This window comes from Carettochelys insculpta, chromosome 5 (genome assembly GCF_033958435.1).
Source record: "Carettochelys insculpta isolate YL-2023 chromosome 5, ASM3395843v1, whole genome shotgun sequence".
NCBI classification, from domain to species: domain Eukaryota; kingdom Metazoa; phylum Chordata; order Testudines; family Carettochelyidae; genus Carettochelys; species Carettochelys insculpta.
The window spans coordinates 55,973,219-55,994,666 of NC_134141.1; the positions used below are offsets into that span (position 1 = coordinate 55,973,219).

General features: G+C 48.6%; 1 protein-coding gene across 3 annotated transcripts in view; it reads left to right on the top strand.

The window, feature by feature from the left end:
• The first annotated feature begins 1,961 nt into the window (after window positions 1–1,961).
• The window catches only part of SLC35D2 (solute carrier family 35 member D2), a 54,526-nt gene continuing 35,039 nt past the window's right edge, over window positions 1,962–21,448 (top strand). Inside the window, exons 1-3 of one of the 3 annotated variants that reach the window (XM_074995112.1) lie at window positions 1,962–2,320; window positions 16,091–16,124; window positions 17,036–17,122. In XM_074995112.1, coding sequence (XP_074851213.1) covers window positions 2,184–2,320; window positions 16,091–16,124; window positions 17,036–17,122 — 258 coding nt within the window. In that variant the 5' untranslated portion in view covers window positions 1,962–2,183. The remainder of the gene's footprint in view (window positions 2,321–16,090; window positions 16,125–17,035; window positions 17,123–21,448) is intronic. The other 2 variants (XM_074995111.1, XM_074995110.1) reach the window with 2 other exon arrangements.

Below are 21,448 nucleotides of genomic sequence, written 5' to 3' on the forward strand. Positions count from 1 at the left end.
TACCACTTAAATACACTTGCCCAGGTACAGACACAATTTTTAGCTTTACCCAATGCTTGCTTAAGTGGAGGGATGTGGATGACCAGAGGACTATATGAATGTCATCAGCATATTAATATTCAGATAGCAGAACATCACTAAACAAGATTACATCCACGTGAAATTAGCGAGAATGAAATCAAGAGAATTTACAAGGGGATTTTGATGAAGAGTAAAATTCATGTTACACTATGAAAGTGGTTAAAACAAAAAAGCAGTGAAGTAGCACTTTAAAGACTAACAAAATAATTTATTAGGTGAGCTTTCGTGGGACACACCCACTTCTTCAGCCCATAGCCAGACCAGAACAGACTCAATATTTAAGGCACAGAGAACCAAAAACGGTAATCAAGGAGGATAAATCAGAAAAAAATGATCAAGGTGAGTTCTGATTTGTCCTCCTTGATTACTGGTGCAGCCCCAGCTGAGTCCTAGCCAGCTATGCCCACCCTGAGTCCTGTGCTGCTAGAGCCACCCATCTGAGCTGACTGAGCCCTGCACAGCTGGGGTCAGCCACCTGCCTGTCCAAGCCCTGCAAGCTGGCTGCCTGCGCCCTGCCCCCCCAAAGCCAGGTACCCCCAGTCACCTACTTACTCCATCTCCCACCCCCAACCCCCATCTAACCTCATCCTTCTCTTCCCTCCCCTCCCCTTCGCTCCCCAACTCACACTCACTCCCCTTTGCATGAGGCAGATAGCCCCTACCATTTTACATGGGTGACCCAGCACAGCTGCTATAAAAAAGCAGGCAGTGGGCAAAGACCCACATGGAGCTGACGGCCAGAAGCAAAGGCCTTTTTTTTTTTGGGGTGGGGAGAATGCCTGGGGGAGCTGGGTCACCTTGCATCCCCCCAGAATTTCTTCACACTTCCCCCATGGGCACACATCCTCCAGTTTGGGAAACCATGGGCTGCACTTTGAGATAAAATTGAATTTAAAGGAGTTAGCTCAATATTATGTCATCACTGTCTTCACTGTAAATACCATTAGCTTGAATTAGTGAGCCCTAATACCGATAACAAAATGTCAATATTACCAGATGGATTTAGCATCAATTTTGAATTTAAAATTTTGAAAAAAGTGTGGAAGCACCATCTTGAATTTGAATTTATTAGCCTCCAGAAGTGTCGTATATGCTTCCCACAAAACTATGCCATGACCCTCCAGGTATGGCTGCTTCCTTCTCTGCTGCTTTCCATCCAGCTATGCAGGAAAAAGATCACAGGAAACCTGGGAATTTTTGATTGCATTAGAATTTTCAAATGCCCAGGCCTGCAAATATCAAGGTTCAGATGTGTGGCTGATGGAACTGGGTAGGGGAGGAGAGGGCTGATAGCACAGCTGCCCACCCCTAGGCCACTGTCTGCAGGGGACACCTAGCGCTGGGAACCCCAGCCTGTTTGGGGGAGGTCTGAATTCTGGGATAGCTCTTTGCATTCTGGGATTCGAACATGAAACACCCACAAGCAACTGGGGATAAGGCACTGTGGGACAGGTACCTACACTGCTGTCATGCTCCTGCTGCCAACCTTGCATAGGGCAATGGGGACGTGGAAACTCGACACAGAAAAACGGTGGGTCGAGGTTCACGCCTAGCAGACATAAATTCGAATTCATAAGAACTAGGTTAGAAAATCGAATTTATTGCACAAGGCAGATTTAGCTGTGGGCGCAACCTTTGCCAGAGGAACAAATTCGAAAGGCAAAAAAGCTTCCCCCCCCCCCCCTCAGGTGAGAGGAAACCAATCAGCGGCGCTCTCCCTCCACTCCTGAGCCCGGATTTGATGAGCGCCCACCCAACTTTTCCTCGCTTTTTCACAGCTGGAGCTGCTCCCTCCCCTCCCCCGGGGCTCGGCCCATCTATGCAGGGGCCCGGCCGCCCCTGCCACGCGCCTCCGACCTTTCAGCGGCAGCGAGGCGCCCTACTGCTGAGGGAGGGAGGAGCTGGCTGGCTGAGCGCGATCTCTTCCTGTTTCGCTGCCTTGGCCCCGAGGAGGAGGGGCTGGGGCGGCTGCACTTGCCCGGTGAGCTGAGGCCTCTTCCCCCAGGCTGTGGGCATGTGCAGCAGCGCGGGCCGCCGCTCTCCTGGGGCTGGGCTGGGCTGGGTGGTTCGCGGCACGGGCTCCTGGCACTAACCGAGAGACGATGAGTGCTCGGCAGGCGGAGGAGGAGCCGGCTGCTGCCGTCCATCCGCCGCTGCCCAGGCTACTTTCCGCCGCCTTCTATGGAACCTGCTCCTTCTTGATCGTCCTGGTGAACAAAACCGTGCTCACCACTTACAGGTGAGCCGAGGGGCCCGGCCTCCGTCTCCTCCCTCGTCGCCAGACCCCATCTTCCCCTCTCTGCCCTCAGGACATCGCCACTCGCCCCGCGCGCGGCTTGCAAGCTGCAGAAGGAATATTTATGTCGGCCCCCAGTCCTCCAAAGTGGGCACAGGGGGTGGGGGGAGGATCTGACTCCAATCCCTATCCCTACCCCCTGGGCAGGCCCGTCTGCAAACCCTGGGGCAGGACTAGCCGGGGAGGGTAAAGATGGTGTGCACCACACCAAAGCATATATATGTGGTGTAAGAGTTACATTTCCTTAAGTCAGCGTATGCTGAATCACTCCATAACTTGCCCGTACTTTACACTTTCACCTTTCATCCTGGAGGGTCCTAAAATGTACAGAAGGACCATAAGTGAAATAAATAATGGAGCCACACTCCGGGTGAAGGTCAGAGGCAACCAGCCAGCAAAGTGTGCTGCTACACAGTAGAGAGAACAAAATCAAGTTTGTGTATAGAAAAATATACTAAGATTTTACTTAACAATAGATATGCAACAATTACAGGGCTCAGTGCATCAGTGCCCATAGTAAAAGGGGGATTTGGCAATGCCTTCCCCCTTTAGCATTCACCAGTCACATTTGCACTAACTTCCATTGTGCTGCAAAGGAGGAAATGCAAAGAAATGTAACATTCGGAGGCCTACAACTGGAAGTAAGAATGTGTCGGGTGCCAGACAACTCTGCCTATTTTAATGAGAGATACCAACAACACAGTCTAGGTGGTTATCTACACTATCAATGTCTGATACTGATTCTGTACTGAGCATAAACAGCAGTAAATTACATGTGCTGCAGTAGGAAAAGTCTATATTCTTTGATTTTCACTTATAAGATGCAATTAGTTAAGTTACACAAACAATTGTCTTACCAAGAGCTCTCTCTAGTTAGAAAGGAATCACTTTCCCCATGACACACCATGGTTGTTTCCCATACTATCATAATGTTTTTACTAATGCTTTCATAAATGATGTCTGTAGTTTTGAGTACATTAATGTAGTTGCAATGCTGGCAGACAAGTTGCAAGCTCATGCCTAGGCCTCACTAAACACTTACAAATGCATAGCTCAAAACAAAGTCATTTGCCTGTGTGTTAGCATCATCAAAATACATATTCTTCTTCGAGTGTCCCCGTGGGTGCTCCACCATAGGTGACGGCTTGGCCGGCGCCGCAGATCGGATCTTCCAAGCAGTCTCTGCCGGACCGCGCATGCGCCGGTACGCGCCGCTCCCTGGCGCGCTCCTGGCCATGTGCGCGATCCGGTCCCCGCCAGTTCCTCTCAACCGCCGTCGGCTGCAGACGGAATCCGACTAGGCTAAAGCCACATAGCGTATTCAACGACTTTATTTGTTTTTCTCTTTAAAGTTTTTCAGTTCTTAGGATACCATAAGTAACCGGTTGTTATTTTGCAAAAAAAAAAAAAAAAAACAAACAACAAACAAGCTACGGAGGGACAGCTCAAGCCAGTCCCAGTAACCAGCGCCGGAGGCCGGGAGCTAGGGCCATCAGCCCTCCTGCGGAGGCAGGCCATCGGACGGGGAAACAGCACAAAGAAGTGCTAAGTACCCACAAGCAAACTCAAAGACTCACCAACAATGTCCTCCTCAGGCTTTAAAAAATGTGAGTCCTGCCGAGAGGCGATGCCAGTGTCCGATGGGCACAGTCTATGCATAAGGTGCCTGGGGGAGTCCCATGTGGCACAAAAATGCGCCTTCTGTGCAAAGTTAACGACCAGAGCACGGAGAGACAGGGAGATGAGAATTAAACTGCTGCTTCTTGACAAGGCCCTCCAGCCAGACGTGCCGGAGCGGCCGCAGCAGGAGGGACCCTCCGGGGCCCTTAGAAGGAAAGCTGCCTCCCTCACTCCATCAGCGCAAAAACGGAGGAAAGTTTCTCCAACCCGATCCCTGCCGGCAGCAACAGTGAGCGGGACGGGAGGAGCGAGCAGCCCCCAGCCGCAGCAACAGCTGATCGGCGGCGGCACGGAGAGCCACGTGGAAGCGGCTCAGCCTCCGATGATCAGCCAGCCGCCCCGCACCGCAGGCAGGGCGGCGGCTAAGCAAGCGCCGGTACCAGCGGCACCGCAGGCAGCGGCACCGATCCCCGGGGAACCGGCGGTGCAGGGCGCGCAGGCACGTAGCCTGCAGGCGCACAAGGACTCCGCACGTGTGGCACCGCCCTCGAGCGTGCCTAGCACGGTGCCGACGGGGCCGGGATCCCCCGCCCATCAGGGGGCGGAGTTACCTCCTCAAGGGAGGGGGAAGGCTGCACACAAGAGGAGGCATTGCAGCCCCTCTCCAGACAGGGCTGTGGAGCTCTTCTCTCACAGCCCTCCGCTCATGTTGCAGACTCCAACCAGAAGGCAGGGGCCCCCCCTAGCCTACCCGGAGCCCCCTTCTCCTTTCCTGCAATCAGCCTCCCCATGGCTGGCACCACCCTCGCCCTTCCTGGGATTTGAATCGCTGGACTATTATGCAAAATCGCTCTCTCCAGTGTCTCGACAATCCCCCTCTCCCAGACACACAGGGTACGTGCAAAGGGAATGGTCAAGGTCACCTTCCCAGGAACAGTGCCTATACTACCATGGTCGTCCCTTCCACGCGGGGCATGGACACCATCGGCAATCTACCAGGGAGAGATCCCCACATATTACCTCGTACCCCCGAGGGCAATCGCGATCGGGGACGGAGACTCAAGCATCCCAGGGGGGGCTGGCCGTGGACCCACGAGATTTTCCCTCGCAAACCTCCAGCGAGAGGGCGCACCATCACCATCAAGAACCGGAAGGGTCCAAAGAAATGTACCCCAGCGGTTCCTCGTTTTCCTCCCCGGATGAGGCCACGGCCTTAGGGGACGTCCATCCCAAGGACGATCTCAAACAGTTTCAGGAGCTGTTTAAGAGGGTAGCTTTCACGCAAGGCATCCAGACAGCACAAGTGCAAGAGAAACATCATAAGCTCCTTAAAAATTTGAGCTCCCCGGCCTCCTCCAGAGTAGCAATCCCGCTTGATGAAGCGATCTTGGAGTCCGCCACTACCATATGGCAGACCCCGGCAACTATTCCGCCTGTCCAAAAGAGAGCGGATAAGAAATACTTCGTGCCGGCGAAGGGCATGGAGTTCTTGTTTAGCCACCCCCAGCCAAACTCCTTGGTGGTGGAGTCCTCGCAGCAAAGATTAAAAACATCTCAATTTAAAACAGGGGGAATGGACAAAGATGCCAAGAAGCTAGAGCTGTTCGGCAGAAAGGTCTACTCCTCCTCCACTTTAACCTTGCGAATGGCAAATTATGCAGCGCACTTGGCGAACCATAATTTCGACAACTATGCCAGATTAACTTCCCTCATGGACTCGCTTCCAGAGGACAAAAAGCCGGTCCTCAAGGCCATAGTGCAAGAGGGCTACGCGGCTGCGAGGATGGAAGTTCAGATTGCTTTGGACGTTGCGGACACGGCAGCACGTTCCACAGCAACTGCAGTGGTGATGCGACGGGAGTCCTGGCTCCAGACCTCGGGCATACCGAGAGATCTGCAGGCGAAGATAATCGACCTTCCCTTCGACTTGCAGAAGCTGTTTGCTGAATCAACTGACTCGGTCCTTCATTCCAGTAAAGACTCAAGAGCCACACTCAGGACCCTGGGGATTTACACCCCTCCATACTCAAAGAAAAGGTACTACCCACAGCAAAGGCGGTACCAATACCAGCAACCGCGCCCCCAGTATCACAGGGGTTACGAGCAAGGGCGGCATCAGCAGCACCAGCAGTACAGAACCCCCAGGCGACGCTCACAACAGGGCCGTACGTCCTCGGGGCGGGGCCAAAGGCCACAAGTTTGACATACAAATCCAGGGCTGCGCCATCACCACCATTGCACAAGATCATCCGAAACGACTTTTTCACCATCGCCTCCGACCATTCTACGACCAGTGGCAAAAGATCACCACAGACAAATGGGTGCTGGAGATCATAGCCACGGGGTACGCCATCCCCTTCCAGTCGCTCCCGCCGCCGCGACCCCCGCCCAAGCCCCACCCCCAGGAGGCCTCCCATGTAGCCAGGCTCAGGCAGGAGGTGGCCCACCTAGAGTTCATAGGGGCGGTGGAAAAGGTGCCGGAGCAACTGCAAGGGAAAGGGTTCTACTCTCGGTATTTCCTGACGGAGAAAAAGACAGGAGGCTGGAGGCCCATCTTAGACCTTCGTGGCCTCAACAGGTATCTGCGCAAGCAACGTTTTCGGATGATCACTATTGCCTCCATCCTTACAGCACTGGACGATGGAGACTGGTTCGCAGCCCTCGATCTACAAGACGCGTACTTCCACATAACCATTCATCCGGCTCACCGACGTTTTCTCCGGTTCATGGTGGGCAACGAACACTTCCAATACAAGGTCCTACCGTTTGGCCTTTCCTCGGCCCCCAGAGTCTTCACCAAGACCTTGGCAGTGGTGTCAGCCTACCTGCACAGACAGGGGGTGTTTATTTTCCCGTATCTGGACGACTGCCTGCTCAAAGGGACCTCGAAAAGGGAGGTTCTCCGCATGATACGCGTCACAGCAAACACGTTCTCCGCACTTGGCCTGGTTATCAATATGGCAAAATCAAAGATAGACCCCTCACAGGACATAGAGTTCATAGGGGCTCGCATAAACTCGGTCTCGGCGAGAGTATACCTTCCAGAGGCTCGCTTTCGAGCCATCGGTTCCCTCGTGCAGGTCATCACCTTCAGCCCTACGGTGCCGGTCTTGACGTGCTTGCAGCTGCTGGGCCACATGGCAGCGGCTACGTTTGTGGTACAGAACGCCAGATTGCACATGCGCGGCATGCAACATTGGCTGGCAAGTGTATACAAGCCGGCAGTACACACCGTTCACAGGGTGGTGTCGCCCCCACCTGGGGTGCGCGAATCCCTGCAATGGTGGGTAAACCCCGGGAACTTGCTAACAGGGGTACCCTTCCATCAGCCGCAAATATCGGTTTTCCTCACTACGGATGCCTCCCTCATAGGGTGGGGAGCGCACATGGGCGAAGAGGTGGCTCAAGGACTGTGGTCACCCACGGAACAGTCTCTGCATATCAATGTTTTAGAGCTCAGAGCAGTGTTCAACGCCTGCAAACACTTTCGAGACCGTATACAAGGCAAAGTCGTCGGGATCAGTACAGACAATACCTCCACCATGTTTTACATAAACAGGCAAGGAGGAGCTCGATCCCGTACCTTATGCGCGGAAGCAATCCGCCTATGGAACTGGTGCATCGCCCACGATATAATCCTGAGAGCCTCCTACTTGCCGGGCACGCACAACGTGAAGGCAGACCAGTTGAGCAGACGTTTTGCGCTCACCCACGAGTGGCAGATCCGTCCCGATCTACTACGGCCTATTTTCCACGCATGGGGGTTTCCCCAAATAGATCTGTTTGCCACTCAGCACAACAAACAGTGCCCACGATTCTCCTCCAGAGCAGGGCTGGGCCGGGGGTCCCTGGGGGACGCGTTCGCGATCCCGTGGGGAGGCCCCCTGCTTTACGCGTTTCCCCCCGCAGTGCTGATCCACAAGGTTCTGCAAAAAGCCAGGAGAGACAAGGCTCGGATGATCCTGATAGTCCCAACATGGGATCGCCAACCATGGTTCCCCCTACTCCTGCGCCTGTCGGACCGCCCACCGATGCCTCTTCCGGTGGCGCCGGACCTGCTCACGCAAGCCCAGGGGTCCATAGTGCATCCGCACCCCCAAAGCCTGCGACTGCAAGCGTGGCTAATCCATGGCTCAGCTCCCTAGAGAGCACATGCACAGTGGAAGTACAGCAAGTCCTAGAAAGTAGCAGGAGGACTTCCACTAGGAAAACCTACAAACAAAAATGGACTCGCTTCATGGCTTGGTGTTCTACCAAGCAGCTGGCCCCCCTTTCGGTGCCTATACCTACAATTCTAGAGTATTTACTGGACCTCAAGAGAGCAGGACTCTCGCTATCCTCGTTAAAGGTCCACCTGGCCGCCATCTCGGCGTTCAGACATGAGGAGGGAGGGCACACGGTGTTCGCCCACCCTATGGTTACCAGGTTCCTCAAAGGGTTGGTAAACCTATACCCCCCTCGGAAACCGATTCCACCTTCGTGGAGCTTGGACCTGGTGCTTACCACACTCATGGGACCACCGTTCGAGCCCTTGGCCACGGTTCCCCTTCGCCTCCTTACAGTAAAGACGACCTTTCTTCTTGCAATTACGTCAGCCCGTCGGGTGAGCGAGCTTGCGGCAGTCATGGCAACGCCACCCTGCACTGTCTTTTCCAAGGAGGCGGTAACCATACGGCTGCATCCAGCCTTTGTTCCCAAAGTTTCTTCCGAGTTTCACATCAATGAACCTATTGTTCTACCCTCGTTCTATCCAAAGCCTCATAACTCCAGCGAAGAGGCGCGCCTACACCTCCTGGATGTGAGGAGGGCGCTAGCCTTCTATGTAGACAGGACCAAGTCCTTCCGAAAAACGGATAGACTCCTGGTCTCCCTCGCTCCCAAATCTAAAGGAGAAGGTCTCTCATCGCAGAGAATCTCAAAGCACATTGTATCTTGCATAAAAATGTGCTACGAGCTCAGAAAGACTCCTTTGTCGGCCACTCCCAGGGCTCATTCCACCAGGGCGGTGGCAGCATCAACAGCCTTTTTCAAGGGCGTTGCATTGAAAGACATTTGCAGAGCGGCGACCTGGTCATCCTACGACACGTTCGCCAAACATTACGCCCTTCACAGGGTATTCCAAGAGGATACCCGTCTCTCTGCAGCGGTCCTCTCGGGGACCAGCTGCACATAATCCGATTACCCACCACCTATCTGGGTTACTGCTGGGTAGTCACCTATGGTGGAGCACCCACGGGGACACTCGAAGAAGAAAGAGAAGTTACTCACCGTAGTAACGGTGGTTCTTCGAGATGTGTCCCCGTGGGTGCTCCACTTCCCGCCCATCCTCCCCGCTTCGGATCTCTGTTAGTGTTTTGCAGGGGCAACCGAGGCGGTTGGTCGAGGAACTGGCGGGGACCGGATCGCGCACATGGCCAGGAGCGCGCCAGGGAGCGGCGCGTACCGGCGCATGCGCGGTCCGGCAGAGACTGCTTGGAAGATCCGATCTGCGGCGCCGGCCAAGCCGTCACCTATGGTGGAGCACCCACGGGGACACATCTCGAAGAACCACCGTTACTACGGTGAGTAACTTCTCTTTATGTTGGTAAGATACTGGGTATTATGTATTTCTGCTTCACAAAGTGATTGCAGGGTACCCCATGTATTGATCTCACTTGTAATCTCTAGCCCATGTGGCAAAAGTATACTATATCAGTGGCCAGGGAGGGGCTCAATCACACTCCCTCTATGTGGAGTCAATCCAACTTTAAATTGGTGCATTTGAAATGACATCATGCTTGTGGCGTCCTACTTACCTGAACTCAACAATGATGCAGGGGATTTGTTGAGCAGACGCTTTGCACCAGATCACAAATGGGAACTCCACAACAAAGTTGTCTGCTCCCCCTTCCAATGTTGGAGCATTCTTCTCACCCCTCTGTTGCCATTACTGTTCCAGAGCGGGAATGGGGCACGGATCAGTTGGTGACAAATTCTTAAGGACGTGGAAGGACCCTCTCTTCTACACCTTTCCTCCCACAGTACTCATCCCCAGAGTATGTCACAAGGCCAGAACAGATGGGACCACCATGATATGATTGTCCCCTACATGGGCCCAGCAACACTGGTTTCTCCTCCTACAGTGAATGTCGCCATACCCTCCATATCCTCTGCCCCCTCTACTGGACCTTCCAACTCAGAACCAGGGAACCCTACAACATCGTCGGATACACACCTTACAGCTTGTTCCCTATGTGTTTCAATGACTCTGAACTCCTCTGCTCTACAAAGGTCAAGGAAATCCTGGAGTTCAGCAGGAGGCAAAATATTAGGACTACTTACTTTTTGAAGTGGTGCAGATTCACAGTCTGGTACTCAGTATAGCACTTAGAGCTGCTGACATCTCCCCTTCATGCCCTCTTGGACAACGTGTTGCGTCTAAAAGATTCAGGATGGGCACTAACCTCCCTAAGAGTGCATCTTGCGGTGATTACAGCATTCAGAGGGCACATAGACGGGTTCTCAGTGTTCACCCACCCGATCACTGGAAGGTTTCTCAAAGGGCTCATGAACATGTACCCTTCATGCAGACCGTCTCCACCCCCATGGAGCCTGCACCTAGTACTTTGGGCATTGATGAGGCCACCATTTGAACCTATGGCTACTATCCCTCTTAATGGGAAAATATTATCTAGAAGAATCTAGATAATCTAGACTCTAGAAGAATTCCACAGAGACTTCAACAATCTGCACCCCACCATCAACTTATGCCTCCACTGCTCCACATGAGAGATACATTGCCTGGACACTACAGTACAAATCAAGGATGGCCTGACTGGTACCACACTCTACCGGAAACCCACTGATCGCTATACTTACCTACACGCTTCTAGCTTCCATCCTGCACACATAACTCGATCCATTGTTTACAGTCAAGCCCTTAGGTACAATCGCATTTGCTCTGATCCTACTGACAGAGACCAAAAACTACACGATCTTTATCAAATATTCATAAACCTGAATTACACGCCGGGGAAATAAAAAAAAAAACAAATCGACAGGGCCAGATGAATACCCAGAGACCAGCTACTCCAAGATAGGACCAAAAAAGCTAAGCCCTATAGCCCCCAACTCAAACCAATGCAACACATTATTAAAGACCTACAACTTTTCCTTAATCAGGATGCCACACTCCAGAAGGCCCTAGGTGACAGGCCTTTTCTCTCCTACAGACAACCTCCCAAGCTTATGAGAATGCTCACCAACAATCACAGTCTATACCACAGGAACTCCAGTCTTGGGAACTTTTCCTTGCAACAAAGCCCATTGCCAGCTTTGTCCACATATCTATTCTAGGGATACCATCACTGGACCTAACCAGGTTATTCACGGAATCACAGGCACATTCCCATGTTCTTCAGCTAACATCATATATGCCATTATGTGCCAACAATGCGCAGATGCTTTGTATATTGGACAGACTTCAAACTCTCTTAGATAAAGAATTAATGGGCCCAAAACAGATATAAAAACACTTCTGATCCACAAACCAGTCAGCCAGCATTTTAATGGAGTGGGCCATTCTGGTAATGATCTGAAGGTTTGCATCTTACTGAAGAGGAATTTTCACAACAGATTGGAAAGAGAGGCTGCTGAACTCTCTTTTATATTCAAATTGGACACATTAACACATGGTTTGAACCGGGATGGGAATTTTTTAGGGCATTATAGGGGCTCTTTTGCATACTTGGTTTAATCTAATTCTTGACCCCCCTCCACCTTCTGCCCCTCTACTCTCTGATTTGCCCACCTTGATAATATTTTTCTTATTTGTCAACCTTGGTTACTATTTTTGGTTCTCTGTGCCTTAAATATTGAGTCTGTTCTGGTATGGCTATTGTCTGAAGAAGTGGGTCTGTCCCACGAATCCTTATCACCTAACAAATGATTTTGTTAGCTTTAAAGTGCTACTGGACTGCTTTTTTATTATCCCTCTTAGGTTACTTACCATGGAGGTAGCTTTCCTTGTAGATATCACGTATGCCTGTAGAGTCAGTGAGATATCAGCCTTTATGGCATGGCCTCCATACATGATCGTCACCAAGGACAGTGTAACCCTCAGACATCATCCAGCTTTCATTCTGAAAATTTGTTCAGATTTCCATGTTAATGAACCAATAGTACTATGTGCATTTTATCCTAAACCGCATTCATCGCCACAGGAAGCAGCACTGCATACTTTGGACATGCACAGGGCAATCGCCTTCTATATAGACCAAATGAAAACATTCCAGAAAACAGACTGGTTCCTAATTTTGCAAGTGGAGCGTTCCAAGGGCAAACCTCTGTTGTCGCAACGTATGGTCACATCATCACTGCATGCATCGTCCAGTGCTATTCTTCTAGCCAGACACCTCTTCCCAACCAACGGCAAGCCCATTCCACAAGAGCAGTGGCGGCATCAATGGCTTTCCTGAAGGGAGTTCCCTTTAGAGATGTTTGCACAGTGGCTACATGGACATCCCATGACACTTTTGTGAGGCACTACGCTATCTAGAACCAATGCGGTGCAGATTTTTCACTAGCCTCAGCAGTCCCCTCCACATCAATTACGTGGTGACTCCTTTCTCCCTCCTCCTATGTCATGGGGAACTGCTTGGCAGTGGCCTACAGTGGAACACCCATGGGAACATCACTCGAAGAAGAAAGAGAAGTTACCTACCTCAGTGCAGTAACTGTCATTCTTCGAGATGTGTGTCCCTGTGGGTGCTCCACTAACCACCCTCCTCCCCGCTGCAGAGTCTGTCTCGTTTGCTGCGTTTTCAGAGTCCGGAATGGGTTCGAGCTGGCTTGCATGCGTGATCAAAAGAACACAAACAGAGCCATGCAGCAACCATGCACGCACAGACTGACTAGATACAGCTTGAAGGGTCTCCAATCTGTGGTGCCGGAATGAGCCCAGCATGTACAGTGGCGCATCCACAGGGACACACATCTCAAAGAATGACAGTTATTGCACCGAGGTGAGTAACATTGTTTTGTGTCTCCACGCTCTTGATACAATAAATGAAAGCTGGTATTATGTAGGTGAATACAGACCGTGTACCCATATAGGGATGAACATAAAGAACAGAACTTGTAATACATACTAGAAGACCCATTGCAGCTCCGCTTGCAAGTGGAAGTTGTGCTGGAAAGAAGTTTTAGACAGAAACTTATTGTAGTACACATCCAAAAGTTTATTTATCATCACAATGTAAAGAAACTGATGCTTGGAGAAGTTAGAAAGCAGTGTTCACAAAATGTCATGATAGATTACATTCTGAGTCTTATTATCTATGCTGTAAGGCTGTGCAAAGCGTATGTTGTCTGGGATGCCAACACAGGAGGCAGCAACATAGATTTAGCTGTGTGTGAAGGCAGGGTAGGTAGACCCCAACTCTCTGTAGTGTCTGCCCCAACCTTTGTTGATGGTCATGGCAAATGTGAGCTAGATTGGGAATTTGGCTTTGCCACACAAATGGAAATGTATTGTTGATAGGTTGGAAACAAAAAAGCGGTCAAGTAGCACTTTAAAGACTAACAGAATAATTTATTAGGTGATGAGCTTTTGTGGGACAGACCCACTTCTTCAGGCCATAGCCATACCAGAACAGACTCAATATTTAAGGCACAGAGAACCAAAAAAGTAATCAAATTTGACAAATCAGAAAAAAATTATTAACATTTTCTGGGTCATTATCGGGGCTCTTTTGCATAGTTGGCTTAATCTAATTCTTGACTCCCCCCACCCCTGCCCCTACCCCTCTACTCTCTGGTTTGCTCACCTTGATAATTTTTTTCTGATTTGTCAACCTTGATTACTTTTTTGGTTCTCTGTGCCTTAAATATTGGGTCTGTTCTGGTATGGCTATGGTCTGAAGAAGTTGGTCTGTCCCACGAAAGCTCACCACCTACTGAATTATTTTGTTAATCTTTGAAGTGCTACTTGACTGCTTTTTTGGTTTGATTGTATACAGACTAACATGGCTTTCTCTCTGTTACTACTGGTAGGTTGGAGTGTGATGTGTGGAATAAGTGTGGTACATTTTGTTCCTGCAATAGCCTCCAGGAGCTGTCCATTCACCCAGAGATGGGTGCCATTGCAAAGACGTCATGTGGTGCTATGTTCCATAACAGCATCATCATCATACCTGGTTTGATGTGTAGGATGTTCTAGAACCTGAAGAATTTGATAGAATTGTGTGGAGCCTTGTAAAATGTCATAGAATTTTCCAGAATCTGGTGGGAAGAACATGGTAGAACCTTGCCCAGACAGACGGATGGACTCATGAAAAATAACATATACTGTAGGCCCTGTAGCATCTCTGCTTGCAAGCGGAAGTTGGGCTGGAAGAAAGTTCTAGACAGCAACTTGTAATATGCATCCAACATGTATGGGCTGGGCCCCAGGCTGTGTGGGGCTGGCATGATGCAGGAGAGGGCTCCACTGGGAGGTTTGGGCTGAGCCCTGTGCTGGTTGGGGAAGGGGAAAGCTAGGGCTGGTGTGGTTGAGGGAGGGCTCTCTTGGGGGGCTGGACCAGGTCCTATGTTGAGTGGGGGAGGGACTGGCAAGGAGCGGAGGGGGGGATCCTTCGTGGGACTGTGCCAGGCCCTGCGCTGGCCAGGGAAGGAGCTGGGTCTGCCACAGTGCGGGGGAGGTGGGGAGGGCAGGGGGCTTCGTTGTGGGGGCTGGGCCAGGCTGGGCTGAGCTGGGGCGGGGGCTGACACAGTTTGTGGGGAGGCTGTTGGAGAGTTCTGGGCCGTGCCCCACACTGGAAGGGAAAGGGGCTGGGGTGGCCATATTGTAGGGGGTGCAGGGGGACATGGCTGAACCTTGTGGGGACAGACAGACGGACAGACTCAGCAAAAATAATATATATGATGATACCAGTAAATACCTTGTCTCTTTCTTTCTGTATTTTCAGAATCTCATCTCTGTTTCCCAGAATTGTTCTCTTTTCTGCACCTTCTTGACCCACTCTTTATATTCGTGGTGTCCAACATGCTTTCTGTTCACCACATGGTGAAATGCAACTCCTTCGAGGGGGAGGCTGTGGCAATCACTAAATTTCTTTTGGACACCACAGCTTTATAATGTGATTGAGTGTAGTTATGTCATTCTTCCTGCTCTGTTCATACTGTTTCTATTGCTGACCTGAGGTCATTCAGCTGAGAAGAGTACTTCTTCACATGCTCGGTGGTGCTGTATCAAGTTGTAGCAGTCTCCGTGATTCAGGATCACGTTGTCCTGGAGTGCTGGATATAGCATACCTGCACATCTACTAAAGTTTGCCAAGAAACCAGATGCTTGCTTTCATAAACTACATGCAGCGTTGCACCAAAATAGAGTTTAATCCATGTGTTTTGCTTTTCTGTATACCAGTCTCACATAGCCCTGCAACCCTCATGCTGACCAATCCTGTGAATTGTTAAGTGCCTTATGGAGAAGCGAGGGAGCTTAGCACTTAACAAATCTGGGCCCACAGATTCTTCCTGTGTTGCTACGGGATACGAAGCATCTGTAGGTCTAGCAACAAGTTCCTATCTCCCAGCATCAACACACCCATGGAGAGTTAGTCGTCATCGTCATCATCATCAATAACTATGGGCTCAGCGGCCGTTGGTGTCTGATGCCTCTCTCGCTATTCCTTTCCATCGTTCCTTGTCCAGGCGGAGTGGCTTAGGTTCTGTAGACTAGATCCACACCAATCTACTATATCAAGGGAGAGTTAGTGCCTGTGTATATTTGCTTTGGACTGAATCAGATCATCATATGATGGGGAAATAGGCTTTTATAGAGCTGTATGTTTCTGTAATGTTTGTCCTGCCTGTGATGTATTGCATTTTGGTGTGAAAGGGGTGGGGTGGAGGGAGATGGAAATGCCTAATATATTGCAAAATTTGAGTGGAAATTGCAGGTTGCTCAGCAGTTTTTGAAAATTTAGCCCATCATGGATTTTGAAAGACAGCTGTTTTTGATAACTCCATCTAAAGAAATTTTAGAAATCCTAGAGCTTCCTTACACTTTTGTTGTTATTGTATGTGTGTTTATTGTTCTCCTTTTCTTTTCAGATTCCCATCTCCAGTAGTCCTTGGAATTGGACAGGTATGTTCAGTAATAAAGTTAGTACACTGAAGTTAAGGCTGATAAAGATATTAGGTGCTTTCATCTTACAGTGCAGTAATACTGTAACACTCTTCCTCACAGTTTCTCTCTCTTAACTACTCTGAGGAAGTTAGGATCCAGTTCAAGCCTTACATGGAAAAACTCATGTTGAGGACTGGAAATGCCATAAACTGTCTCTTGCAAACTTCAGTTAACAAAACACCCCAAAATCTACTACTTCTCCCATGATGGATATGAATCCATGTGGATCCACTGAAGACCTGGCATATATGTGTGGTGGCATTAGCATTCCCTCATAGCTCTCTGTAATGGTAGTCCATCAATCCGATGATGACAAATCTGTGCAGATCATCTGTTATTGGTCTTATGGCGTGCCCTCTGGTGACTGTATAAGCCAGTTCTAGAGGTGCACATTTGCTCTCCGTACTTCTCTTGCAATTTGCCAGTAAGGATCCATATAATTTTTGTTTTTTGCCAACAGATGCAGAGAAGACAGTAAAGCTGAGTGCAATAGTATAGCAAAAGGGGAAAATCTTTGTTGAAACTGGTAATATTTGTGTACACTGGAAATAAAAAAAGTTAATAATTCAATGAAGAATGGGAGGGCAGAATAGAGTCCTATGGGGAAGCCTTATTTGTTATTAATTTAAACAATTGAAGGGAGAGCTGTAATTTTTCTTTTAAATGAGGGAAGGAAGATGCTGAGTTCTGAGACCAAAAGGGAAACGGTGGACCACAAACTCTTCTGTTACCATCCTTTGCAAGTAATACTTAAATTATATGCAGTCTAGTACTTGTAAATGAACTTGTCTTGGGAGTGATTTCTTTATGTGTAAATGTAATTAGCACTTGACACTTACCTTGTGGCTTGCTTTTCTTTTCTTTTTTAGATGGCAACCACCATACTTATTCTGTATGTGTCAAAATTAAATAAGATTATTCATTTCCCTGATTTTGACAAAAGTATCCCTGTGAAGGTAAGGAATGTCTGGGTTTTGATACAAGAAGGAAAATTTTATCTTTGTTGATTTTCTTCTTACTGTGGATTGTCAAAAATGTTTTCTTTGGAAAGTAGTATAATGAAAAAATTGTAAACATTCATTTTTCCAGATGTTCCATCAAATGTTGATTTTTGCATTATTATTTTATTAACCTGTTGTAAGCAGGTTGTTATAGTGAAATTAATTCTTATCTTGCATTTTATAGAGATGGAATTAAGTTGTGGTTTGATTAAGTAGTTTGTGTTAGGCATGAAAGAAAATGCATTCAAGCTTATACTGTCTAACAATAAAATTCTCTTCTCAGAGCAGCCCCTGTTTGACTGCCAGTATTCTGTAGTAGGAAAACACTCTTATTATTTTATTATAATTTGTGTTTATTATGTGGAAATAGGACCCATTTTACAGCATGTGCTATATGCATCTAGTAAAAGCATATACATTTGTAAAAGGCAAGACAGAGCATAGAGGAAAGGATTTATTATCTCAGTATGTCATACTGGGAACTGAGGCACAGAGTGAATAATGTAATGAAATGCACATAGGCAAATGCATGCAACACACCTTACAACTTGAGATCCTGATCCTCTGAGCCCTATAAACATGGAATTTCTATTGAAATCAGTAGGACTTCTGCATATAGAAATCTTGCAGGAACAGCTCTAAAGTCAGCTGTGGCCGTACGGGCCACTTATATTTGTCCTTAATGTGGGCAGAAGAGTTGCAGTGTGTAGGCTGGTATGTAAGGGATAGTGGTGCAAGCATATTGGATCCCTGAGACTGCCTTGTTTCGCATCCATTCGGTCCCCCCACATACATTTTTCCATTCTGTTCTCTCAGGATATGTTACACAGCAGTGTTATTCCTGAATAATCTATTCCAGAAGAGGTATTCCAAAATAGTTTATTTCCAAATAGCACAGCTACACCCACAATGCATTTTGAAATAGTGTTCAGCTATTTTGAAATACAGCAGCTACACGTAATAGAACCTATTTTGAAATAAAGCCTATGTACACACTAAGGCTTACTTCAAAATAGGCTCTATTCCCTGTCTACACAGCCCCTATTTTGAAATACCTATTTTGAAATACCTATTGAAATACCTATCGGCACTATTTGTCATAGAATGAGGTTTACCAATTTCAGTATAAAGCATCCACTATTTCAAAATTATTTTGACATAGCAGTTGCATTGTGTAGATGCTTGCATAGTTATTTCGAAATAGCAGCCGCTATTTTGGAATAACTTTGATGTATAGACCTATCCTCGGTGCCAGGCATGTCCTTTTATATTTTTCAATAGTAACACTTTGGAGATTTTCTGGAACTATGTCTCAGACAATTGGTGTTCCAGCATTTCAGCGGTTATGTACCTACCGTATTACTGGATTTTTCTTGTCTAAGCACTTCAGTTGCAATTTATTTGTTGATTCTTTTACCTTGTAAAGCATATTTAGGCTGTAACTAACTGTAGCACAGTTAGATTCCCTTTCAGGTTCTGTCTACACTGTGAAATAAATTCGATTTTAATAAATTTGATTATTTAACCTCAATATTATGAATTTGAATTGTGTCCACAAAGCTTTTTGAAATTCAACCCACTTTTTTTCCGTATTGACTTTCTGCGTCCCTATTGCCCTGTGCAAGTTCAACAGCGTGAGCATTGCATCGTGGGTAGGTACCCAAGTGCCTTAGCCCCAGTTGGTTGTGGGCGTTTCATGTTTGAATCCCAGAATGCAAAGCACTGTCCCAGAATTCAGAGCACCAGTAACCATGCAAAAATGAACTGGAGATTGCACCATTTCCTGCTGCAGCATTCCAGCGCAAGCATGGATCCCCAAATACTTCAACTCATAGCACACATAATTTCGGCTGTTGCTCAATTTTGTCTTCGGTTACAAAGTTCAGTGACAGTTCAGTATCATAATGGTGCTACTGCTGCTGATGACGACAATGGTTTGGAAGAGCACATCTCCCAACTGTGGTCCACGAAGTGAGAGCTGCTGGCTGCCTTGGATGCAATAGTGACAGTGGAGTGGTGGTTTTAGACTTGTGAGACCAGCGCACGCTGGTGGTACCACATTGTTTTGGAGTCCTGGGATGACCAGCCATGGGTGCAGAACTTTCGCATGTGTAAGTCCACTCTTACGGAACTTTGTGATTTGCTGGCCTCTCCCCTGAAGCGCAGCAACACAAGAATAAGGCTGGATTTAATGGTTCAGGAGCGAGTGGCAATCGCATTGTGGAAGTTTGCAATGCCCAACAGCTACTGGTCAATGGCAAATCAATTCAGTGTGGGCAGATCTACAGTGGGGTCCATGGTGATGCAGGTGGCCTGTGTAATCCGTTGGCTTCTCCTCAGGAAGACCATGTTCCTAGCTGCTATGGGACAATAGATGGCACGCACATCCCCATCGTGGCCCCAGTCTACCTAGCCTCTAAGTATATAAACCGAAAGGGGTACTTCTCACTTGTGTTGCAGGAGTTGGTAGATCACAAAGTTTGTTTCACTGACATCGGTGTTGGCTGGTCAGGGAGGGTTCACGAAGCACTCATCTTCCAAAATTCTGGACTGTGCAGAAAGGTCCTGAATGGGATTTTTTTCCCAGATTGGAAAATCATTATTGGTGAAGTGGAGATGCCTGTTGTTATATTGGGCAGCCTTGCTTACCCTCTGCTGCCTTGCCTTATAAAGCTCTACACAGGAGCCGTGGACCCCAGCAGGGAGGACTTCAGTCACAGACTCAGCAGGTGCAGAATGGTGATGGAATGCACCTTTGGCCGTTTAAAAGTGAGGTTCAGATGTTTATTGACTCGTTTGGACATTTCTGAAGCTAATGTGTCCCCACTGTTATTACAGCGTGCACTATTTTGCACAACGTATGTGAATCCAGGTGGGAGACTTTCCCATCCATCTGGAATTCTGAAGTTGAGGCCATAGGCAGGGCTTAGTCGCAGCTGCCTACACCACCATCCACCATTACCACAGCGAGGAAACAGCAATAAGGGAAGCTTTAAAAAATAGCTTCATGAATGATCTGCAATGCACATGCTACCGATGTATTTCTCTGACATAATGCCAGTAAATCATAACCGTGTCTTAATGAATGAATGCTTTTACTTGGTGGGAGGGGGTTAAGTTGCAGTAAGTACAATGCACGTGGTGGGCAGCTGTGCCTTCCGCCCGCCCCGCAACCTGCCTGGTTCCCTCAGCTGTGTGTCCACAGTGGACCAGGGAGTATCAGTGGGCAGCTGTACCTTCAGCCCTCCTCCAATCCCCACAATAATTTATGTCCCCCCCGTCTTCCCCACATTTCTGCACACCACAAAAATCACACTGAGCTCAAAGGAATGATTTTATTTTCAGAGGAGGAGAGGTTTAAGTGGCTGGGAAAAGAAGCCTTCTCAAGGGTATGTGACTAGCCTTTTGCAGTGGACCCTGTAGCTGGTGCAGCAAGGCTGTCCTTGACTTCCCTCCCCGTGTGCAGGGAGCACAACAACAGGGGGTGGGCGACATCTCCTCAGGGGACTCCCGGCAGCAGGTATTGGCTCTTGCACTGTTGTGTTGGGAGGCCCTTTTGAGCTGCAGCAGGGAGCGAAGGACCTCTGTTTGCTCGGTCACTGCTGTTACGAGCTTTGCAGCAACCTCAGTCTGCTTTGCCGCTTGCTGTTGCTGTCAATCCACCATTCTCTGATGCAATTCAGCTTGACTGTGATGCCACTAAGCTGTACTGTAACGCCGCTGAGCAGTGTCCTTTGTAAGCTTGGTGTGCTCAGCTTCATTCCTCTCCATGTGCTGTAGGATGACATCCTGCTTACACCTCTTTCTCCTTCTGTTCTTAATTAAGACACAATTCTCATAATATGCTATGAAATGAATGGGTCTCTGTGTCTACTGTCAGGGAAAGTTGTCTTTTGAAGGCCACTGAAGGTTTATTAAGGATGGGACAGTAAGCATGCATTTCACAATACATCATTTGCCATCACTTATCCAGCACACTTCTTTTTGGACATGGTAAGCTATAAGCAATTGTCTTCTTTCTGGGGGGAGGGGAGGGATGCAAAGTATGAGAAGCCACCAGGGGATGTCCTGGGGCAGGGAAAAAAATTTTTTGGCTGTTCTTGGAGCAGTCCTCCACAATGATCAAGCCACATAGAAGGGATAGTGGGGAAGGGTTTGATTACAGCCACATGGATGGCTGCATGGGGAGGGTTTGATGTACAATAAAAGTAATGTAAAGAGAAAAAATAATCCAACGAAAGCCTGGGTATAAAGGGATTTGGGAGGGGAAACGCCCAGCAG